Source organism: Stylophora pistillata, chromosome 10, assembly GCF_964205215.1.
Source record: "Stylophora pistillata chromosome 10, jaStyPist1.2, whole genome shotgun sequence".
NCBI classification, from domain to species: domain Eukaryota; kingdom Metazoa; phylum Cnidaria; class Anthozoa; order Scleractinia; family Pocilloporidae; genus Stylophora; species Stylophora pistillata.
In genome coordinates, this window is record NC_142528.1 from 29677612 (window position 1) to 29687514 (window position 9903).

The 9903-nt window shown below is 38.0% G+C and overlaps 1 protein-coding gene across 1 annotated transcript; it reads left to right on the forward strand.

Moving 5' to 3' along the window:
- Positions 1-195: 195 nt before the first annotated feature.
- LOC111325395 (cholinephosphotransferase 1) lies at positions 196-9622 on the forward strand. The gene is made up of 7 exons (XM_022929206.2): positions 196-573; positions 2530-2819; positions 3277-3361; positions 3989-4120; positions 4724-4882; positions 6001-6126; positions 6966-9622. The coding sequence occupies exons 1-7, from the start codon at positions 349-351 to the stop codon at positions 7080-7082; spliced, it is 1134 nt and encodes a 377-aa protein (XP_022784941.2). The 5' UTR covers positions 196-348; the 3' UTR covers positions 7083-9622.
- The last annotated feature ends 281 nt before the right edge of the window (positions 9623-9903 follow it).

Here is a 9903-nt window from a genome sequence, read left to right on the forward strand (position 1 = left end):
GAAGATATTCACAGTTACCGTCGTCGTAAGCTAGAGAAATTTGACATATACTGTACTTGCATTCAGCGAAATTAATACAAATCAGTCTCAATTTATCGTCTATGATTATAATTTCAGATCAAGTTTACCGGAAACACAGACAAACTTCCGGTTGACCAGGCGCCCGCGCGAGGACTTGAAATGCGACCTGGCCTTTTGTCTTCGAAGAATGAACCTAGTCAAGGATAAAATACATTTACATTTGGTACTACTGAATGTTATATTTACGTGGCTTTGACGGTCTTCAAATCTTCCGTTTGGCTACGAATTTGAAGCAGACGAAAATTAATTTAACCAGAACGTTTCACGATGAATTCAGTTTTGAACGAGGCTCAGTTAAAACGCCTTTCGGAGCACAAATATAGCGCGCAATGCGTATCGATTCTGGACCCTTGGTTCCAAGTTTACTGGCGATGGCTTGTGGAACAACTTCCCCTGTGGTTAGCTCCAAACACCATTACAATCTCTGGATTAGTCATCAATGTAGTCACCTCGCTTATTTTAATGTGGTATTGTCCTCAAGCCACAGGAGAGGTAAGATTTGTTGTAGAAAAAGAACTTTCCGTTTCAATGTTGTTCAATCTTTCGATTTATTCGCGGTGTTTGAAGCTAGTTATGTTGGTGAATAATACATGTTTTGCTTTGCTTTGTTTCGTCCATTTTAGATTTTAATTTAATTCATTAAAAACATTCTTTTTCGGAGTGGAACTGATAATGTATCTTCAACTTTAAGATCTCAATTACACTCAGTGGCTCAATGAATTTACACGAAAGTAATGGTAATGCATTTGTTGTGTTGAGCTTGTATTTAGCTGAGCTCTGGAACTTTAATAGCGTGCTTTGATAGTAAATGTTTACAGTTAGAATGATTGGTAAGTTTAAATTGCCGGTTTAGAATAAATCAGTCGATTGAGCCTGCTTTATTTGCGGTTCCTTAAGTTATTGAAACTTGGAACTTTCACAAATTCTAAAGAAACTTTAACAAAAAATTGTTCTTGTTTGTCATCAAACCGTGATATTGTTTAATAAAGGAGAACTAAGATTGTTTATAATTAATCACTGTATTTTAAGTAGTAATGCATCCAGCTGGGACATTTTAATTGGCATTAACTAGCTGTTTAATGAGTTTTTTTTTTTTTAGCCCTCAAAAAATTAAACCAATGTGTAATCAATACTTATGCAGGAAACCAAATAAACTTTTTAAAACGAAATAGTTTCATCAAATTGACCTGACATTATATTTGTTATTGTTATTGAATGATAGATATTACCACGGAAATCAACAGGAGATAGTGCAAAGTCTATCCATCTGTTATATATCTGTGCTGTAAATCCTCTATTAAGCCCCCCTCTAAAAAGCCCCCCCTCTAATAAGCTCCCCCTCTAAAAAGTCCCCCCCTCTTTAGAGAAAGAAATTTGTTAAGCCCCCCCACTTTATTAAGCCCCTCCCACCCCTCCCCCTCAAAAAACAAACATTCAAAATAACACTCTAGGTCAGAAAGTATGATAAATTTATTCAAGTACTGTAATTTTAGTTTGTCATTTAAAATTGATTATGGTGATTGTTTGATGTTATCATGTTGGACTTAACATCAGAATTTACTGAGGATTTTGACTCTGCCAGATTGGTAAATGAAAAAATGTAAAATGAGAACAATTTTTTACTAAATACTGTACATCATATCCTATTGTATCCTGGTAGTGAACTTCAGGCTAAATTAATAAGGGCCCCCCCCCTTCTCTAATAAGCCACCCCCTTAAGTACCTGAAATAAATAAGCTCCCCAGGGGGGGCTTATTAGAGGATTCACAGTATGTCGAAGAAATCTAAGGTTGAGATCAGTTTTGAAAGTGATAAGCATCTGGCCTATTGTTGGAGTTCAAGTGTAGTCTGACAAGTACCTGTTGGTTAATTTGTATTTGGATTGCTGGGGTAAATTTCTCATGCAAGGATGCAAATCTCTTACACACACCTCTGTTACTGAGCCTTTTAGTAACACAAACATTTTAAACTTGCAAGTTTATCCCAAGGAGTGTGGAATACCCTTGGTTATGATTTATATGTAGTCAGTATGAGTGGAAATTTGTGGTGAAAACAATATATGCCTAATGTTTTCCAGCTAGGGAACAGTTAGTTTTGTTTTCCTGTGAGTCTCAGTGCTTCCTTAATCAAAGTAGAGGGAAACATGGGACTTTTGCAAAAACAAAACTAACTGTTTCCTGAAGGACAAGATTTAAATGCTTTATTATACACCCAGAGGACCAAAGTAGTAAACAAGGAAAAAAATCAGCACAATACCAGTACATATTTATTCCATATCAACATTGCACGTTTCTACCTTTAAGTGTTAAGAGCTGTATTTTTGGAGTCCTGGTCCACAAGTTTATTTTTATTATATTCCATCACTAGAACATGAGAAACTGCAGGTGTGTAACAATGTAGGTTGTTTTCTTATCTATATTTGATGATTGATCTTCTGTATCTTTGCAGGCACCATGGTGGGCCTTTTTCTTGAGTGCTTTGGGACTGTTTGCATATCAGTCTCTTGATGCTGTTGATGGTAAACAAGCACGGCGTACAAAAAGTGCTTCACCATTGGGAGAATTGGTAGATCATGGCTGTGACTCTGTTTCCATGGTGATAATGATGTTGGCTATCAGTGTTGCAGTAGAGCTTGGGAAACACCCTAGCTGGATGTTCTTCATAACATTCATGGCAACCTTCATGTTTTATTGTGCTCACTGGCAAGCTTATGTTTCTGGTACTATAAAGTTTGGAACGTAAGTGTGTAAAATCTCTATTCTGTTTCAGCAACAGGAGAAAGAGAGCTTTTCACATTACTGATTTAAGAGAAACTCCACCCCCAATGGATGTAGACCCCTGAAGTAGGTCTTGCTTTTTTTTAAAGGGAAATAGGTGTAATCTCTTGTTATTGGAAAGTTAACCAAACCAGAATTAAAAGGGATAAGTTTCTAAAGAAACTATGGTGCTGCATCTATGGGAGTAACAAGATAATTATGATGGTTTTATCAACCGAGTTGATGATGTAATTTGGTCACCGTAAAGAGTTTCAAAGCTGATGTTTAGAGCATTAGCCCCTCGTCAGAGTGAAGGGCTAATCAATTAAAATTTCTTGCTCTGAGGAAGGGCTAATGCTTGAAACTTAACTTGATTTACACATCCTGGTATATGTACACGAAGCAAAGTTGAGCCCATTTTGGCTTGTGGAAATTTCAGATTTGATGTAACAGAGATTCAAGTTGCTGGTATGGGTATTTTCATAGTGTCTGGAATCTTTGGTGTTCAAGTATGGTCCCAGCAGGTAGGCTTGCTTCTACAATTGTTATGGTTTGTGTAAGTGAGTGTATCAGATATGATGAGTATGTTACATGGCTAATGCTGCACATTTAGTGCCGAGCTGTGCTCATCTGTATGGTACATGTATGCAGTCATCCAAGGTAATCATGTTGAATTGTCATTGTTGATGAGTGACCAAAAAAACAGAATTTCTTCTTAGAATATTTATAAACACAAAAATAAGTTAGCTATCAGTTAAGGGATTATATCTGTTGATCCAATACGAGATTCTCAAAACTAAAATAAGATTGGTATGGCAGACAGTAAGGGGGATTACTCCTGAGATCTTGGAAGTGAAATGGTTGATGTATGCATTTGTTGGAAAGTAATGTTCAGACATGATAAGGAACAGGTGTCTACAACAAGAAATCTGGCCTCCTCTTTGGGACTGAGTTGAAAAGTGGCTTGTTCAGGGATTTGCCTGGTGGACAGTGAGAAAGTGAAGCTGATTGCCCTGCAGGAAAATCAATGGCTTTTTCAGCCAGAATTTCCTCTTTTTGTACTACATATACTTACTTAAAGTCTTTTTTCTCCACACTTTGTTGGAATAAAGAAGTAATTGCTATGTATCCTGATTCTTGATTATGACCAGGTTCCTTACTTCAGTGTCACATACAAGGATGTTATCTTTGGGGGTACTATGTGTGGAACAATTTACAATCTTTCATCAATATTTCTTCAAATATATAAAGGTGGAAAGGGGAAGAATGGATCCACAGTTGCTGTAAGTTTTTTCTACTATCATGAAATTTTCTATATCGCTGTTACTGCACAGCCTTTCAAAGAGGCAGTGTACTTACAGTTAAATGAACACAAGTGTTCCCCCACCCCCAAGATGGGACATGCATGCAATTTGCAAGGACTGCACTTGCAAGGGTTTACATGTAGTTGTAGTAAATAACAACAATTTACGGCACTTCTGATATCTGAAGTAAGGTTTTTTTTTTGTCATTTCGATTTTAAAAAACTTTGTATTTTTGTTTGCAGAAAGCAATCATTTCTCATTTCTCTGAGCTGTTATATGGATTCAGGAATGTCATACTATAAAGATGTTAAAATGTGATGTTTAATGTTTCTGTGGGTAAAAAGATGTACTGTGGTGTACTATGCACAGTATTGGTTTGTTCAGGAGAAATTTTACTCTTTCATTGAGAAAACTCAGGGAGTTTTGAAAACCAATGACTGTGGGAACCCTTAATGGGCTTTTTCTCTATACCTACATTTAATTAGAAACTTTAAATGTTATCTCCAAAAGTTGCAAAATCACGGGCCCATTTTCTAAATTACTAGTCATACAAAGAATTACTTGGTTGTGTTTGTTTTTCAGGGCACTAGTGTTTTATCACCATTGTTTCCTATTGCTGCTATGTTATATATGGCCTATATTACTGCAACAACCTCCTCCACAAGTGTATTTCGTAAGCACCCATGTTTATTTGTCATGGCGTTTGGATTGGCGTGTTCCAAGATTACAATCAAACTAGTGGTATGTGCTATGTGATTATTTAGTAAAGAATAAGAAGGATGGTAAGTTTTGAGCTCGGAAAAGAATTTAAGATTGATGATTATCCTCTAGTCACGAGCGTGGGACCAAAGGAAAAAAAAAAAACTAGACGACAATCATCATCAAGTTTTTTTTTTCCTCTATCCCACGCTTTTGACTAGACGATAAACATCATTCTTTATTCTTTACCGAGCTCAAAATTTACCACCTTTCTTATTCTTTACAAAACATGACGCTATCGACATTGCCAATCCTAGCAGTATGCGGAGTGCGTGTCATATGTGAACTTTGTGGTAGGCCTTGCTCTCCATTGAATCTCTGTGGCTTAGTGGTAGAGCATTGGAGTGCGGAGTCCGAAGGTCTGAGGTTCAATTCCTAATGGGGACTTAGAATTTTTCCTTTGTCCCATGCTCTTGACTATATAATAAAGATCTTTCTTTATGTGATTGTTGTGTCTCAGGTACCTTTGTTTAATTCACTAGTAAAGGCTTAGGCAAAGTTCTTTGTAAAGATGAGGGTGAGGAGAGAGTCTTGCAGTAGTTTAGCGTGTCATTAGGAGTTGGCTCTTCTGTTATTTATGAGTTTCCTGTTATCTTGACTGATAGGGAGGTCATTATACATGTATCTTTTCATTTAGAATTTTTAAGAAACAAGAGATTTTCTTGGAAAAAAATGACAAACAAACCCGCCTGAATCTTGATTTTTACATACACGTCATTTCTCAGCGACAGAAACAAAGTTATGTTCCTCTCATAAAGGGAAATCTACATTCCAACATTGAGTGCCTTTGGGGTCAAAAGGAACAGCTTGGCATCTCAACTCTTATTTCAACCCCCAAGAATGATTAGTAGCAGAAACTGTGGAACAGTTTCGGTACACAGTGGGCAGACAGGATCGAGAATTAGCGTAGAGATCTACCAGGAGATACAATTATAACACCAATCCTCAACCAAGAAAAAATGCATTGTCATCAGATCCTAGATCAGATCTTAGAGAGCAAATTATTTCTTTGAAACTGCAAGAATAATTATTTTTTGCCTAGAGCCTTTCAGTTGTTCGTCCTCCAGATACCTTATTAACATTGTCTTGACTGTCAATAGGTTGGTTGTATGACACGGAGTCCAGTTGAATTCAAAGATTCCACTATGATCGGAGGGATTCTTCAGATTCTTAATATTCATTACGGCTCTCCAATTGATGAATATGTTTTATTGTGGTGTATGATGGTAAGTCTCCTGACATTTTTTCACGGGTGGATTGCCACAGTGTACAGTATATGTGCTACAACAAGTGAAAAAAAGAAAAAGTAAGCAAGTTGATACCACGAAATAAGCAAGAAAGGGAAAACTTTGAGAAACCGCGTTGTACTTTTGGCAGCCTTAGAGAACCATGAAACAGAGAAACACAGGGTTGCCACGGTCAGGGAAAAGTCAGGGAAAAACAAAAACTTTTCAAGGTCAGGGAAAAGTCGGGGAAAATCTTAGTTCTCGTCAAAGTCAGTGAAAAGTCAGGGAATTTTGTTTTGAGGGTTCCACAAAGGTTTGTGAAGTAGTCGATCGAGTGTAGCAAATCGGATAGAAAGCTTAAAAGCGATGGAGAAATGTAAAAGTGGATTTGGCCTGTTTGATAATTAATTTAATTCAAGGTCAGTGAAGAATGTTTTGAGGTCAGGGAAAAGTCGGAATTTTTTGGGTTCTAATGAGTGGCAACCCTGAAACAGATTCTGCGTTCATTTCCAAGCACAACCAAAGCCAAATAACGCCATGATCCTCGCAAATGAGCGGCAATTTTTCAGCTGTTGCTTGAAAAAAAAATTCAGGTCTCGATGGGATTTGAATCTGTGCTAGTTGGGAGCTACGACAAACTGAGTTGTTGCCAAGCCTTTGTATAGGAGTGAGAACAGGAACGTTGCTGCTTTTCAAATACTGGTCTCTTTAACAACAAGGTCACCTTCAGCCTCACTTCAAATCAAAGGCTTGGGAACTAAGTACACAATTGTAAAATGGCCCATTTGGGGATACCGCTGTACCTTCTCTATTGACTGCGTCTTACCCGTCTATTCCAGGGTCATGTGTTGTTTGAACAGCTGCGGTACAACTTTGCTCTTGGTACGGACATCTGTGACTACCTTAACATCAGCTACTTCAGAATAAAACCTATGAAGAAAGAAAAGGATAAATAGCACGCTGTGACCTTTAACCTGCTTTGAGTAACCTCTGCTTTTTCTCCCTTCGACCTTTTTCTAACCTTTTTGTGGACTGTGTAGAGCGGTATTCACTGTGAAACTTATGTAAAACCAAGATCAAACGGGGTCGAGAGTCGGTGAGAGTGGTTCTTCCTTCAACTGTCATCAATTGCTGTAACTGTACAGGAAAATTTGCCGTAGGTGAAGGTCGGGATATGCAAGGTAGCAAATCAGTGCGTTAGGTCTCCGCGTCTATTGCTCCCAAAGCAAGCCGATAAGGGTGATATTCTTGCTGCGATCATACGCAGGATATCAAATAAGTGTGTTCTTACAGTGCGTGTTTCGGGGGAAAATTTTGTCACGTGTACGAAGGTTTTTACCAAACTATTCCATGTTTTACCAAGTCAGCTAACACAAAAACTGATTGAAATAACTCTCTTGGACTTATTTTACGTACAGGGCTTCCCAAGAAGGAGGAGGGGGGAGGGAGGGTGGCTTATAAGAGAGACGGGTGAGGGAGCTGATCACAAGCCCGCTGAAAGGGAGTCGTCATTTTTTTATCTTTCCTCCCTCATAGCCTTAAAATGCCGTGTGCAGAAACTTTCAAACACATTTTAACTACCTCTATACAACTCAAGTAGGTTACAATGCCACGGTTAACCTTTTGCATAGCATTTCATGTTTTGCCCTTTGTTTGTTAGTGTGTTTTTGTTTGTGGAAGAGTAAGGAGTGGGTGGGGTTGTGAAAGGAGGGGGGCTAGGGAGATGCGGTACCCCTGGGAACTGTTTGCACGTCTTGTCGCCATGACTTGTTGCTGAGTATGTTCCAACCTGGACAATAATTTTACCCGTAAATCTGTCTGTCAAGCAATCGATACATTTCGTTTACTCGAAAATTTCATTAGGTGAATCCGCCTTGCCTTTACAACACTGGTTGCCAGCCGTTTTCGCCGACTCTCGTCCAATTTGTTTGTGACTTCGTCATGTTGCGATTTCTTGCTTACCTTTTTTATTCATGACATGCTGTTTCTTTTTCTTGCTTTCTTGCATCTCTGTGGTGTTTTTCCGTCTCAGAAAAATGTGAATCTAAGACATTTTGTGATGGAAATAATCTTACTCGCTACTGGAGAGCTTTTCGATCGAGTGTCGTCAAATCAAAACGATCACGGCGGCCAATCAGAAGACAGGAAAAAACCGTCAAGAGCTAATTAGAACTAAAGTGAAAACAATCGAGTAAAGCGCGGGAAAACGTAGGCGCCCAAGTCGCGATTGGTTTTTAGTTTTGCATCTGATTAGTTGAGAGAGTGGCGCGAATTTCTTGGACCAATCACAGAGCGGAGAAAAGCAAAACCAAAGCAGTCTCGAATTACTTTCGGCACTCAATTGAAGATTTCTCCGAAGCGACCCTCCAAATTGTGAGGTACAGTAGCTTCTATAAACGCTACTATAACATTTTTATATACCAACCAAAAGGACACGTGTGGTATTAACTGATGTGTGAAGTTGCCAGGAACCAACAGGTCGTGTGTTACAGTTAAGTTGGTGATTTGAAAAATTAATTCATTTTTAATAGTATGTATTGTAATATGTTTTGGAATTTGAGTTATTAATCGCATCTGATAACGCCCTTTCACTCTTAGATAATTTACTCAATTTATATCAACTTTTTAATTTCTTTGGTTTGGTCAAATTGACTTCCTCACTTTTGGATTTGGTTTAAGTTTACTGCGAAGACAAAACGGCTTATTGCCTATTTTTTTTTCCATTGGCCAGTACTTTTTGAAATAAATTAGTTACTTCCCTTCTTAAAACGTAAGTATTGGTTCTATGCCTTCTTGTCATTAGCAAAATTCTCGAAACAGGCAAGAGGAGGGGAGTGTGTTACAAAATTTGTCTCGTATCGGTGGAAGTCAAAATGAATTGAGGTCTGGTGTAATTCTGACTCGCGATTGACCCTGTAAAATGCTTATTTACAATTTTTCTGCTAATTACAGTTCCTTAGGCTCGCTTTGAGTTGTTTTTTAAAGAAATCTTTTGATTGTAAAGTCAATCGACATGAGGTCATCCTTAGGATTTGCTCAAGAACGTTAAAGATGTTGAATTATTATTATAATCTATATGCATATGGAGTTCGCTAGTACCCATTGGAACTACACTCGACACTCTTTTGCAAAATGCTCTAACTGACCAGATGACAATTCGAAAGGATTTCTCGTTATTTTTTCATTTTTGTAGATCTCTTAACTCAAGACCTATCTGAATCGGGGTTGCTTATTGAATGGAAGATTATTGTTGTCTTGCAGCAGCTATGGCATCTTGTCATGTTTTATCTTGTAAGAATCGGACTAAGTAACATCCATTTAACCGTAATTTTAGAATTTAGAACGCGAAGTAGTGTTTGATCTAGGCGTGCGATGCCGATTAATATTGTAGCTTATTTTAAATATTGATTTCTCTCTGCATACACGGTGGTAACTTTATCACCAAGGTATGAAAAGATTATTTATTTGAATATAAATGCTTCAGTTTTGTTATTGACCCAGTTGGTTAGTTTGTTGGCAGGTCCCGTCTTGTTCTTGTGATGGACTGAGAAGAAAAGCAGGAGCTGAGCCGTTCGTTTCATTTGTTGAAAAATGTAACAGACTGGAAACACTTTATGCCAATGTACTCCGCATGATTAGGTTTGGTTTTGCGAGCCGTAAGTCGAGTCGAAAACGCGCGCAATACTACTATATTTGAGCACAATTCGATTACGTTTCGCAAACCAAAGTAATTAAAAAGGTCATTCAGAAATGAAGACACCAGAAGCCAATGAGAAC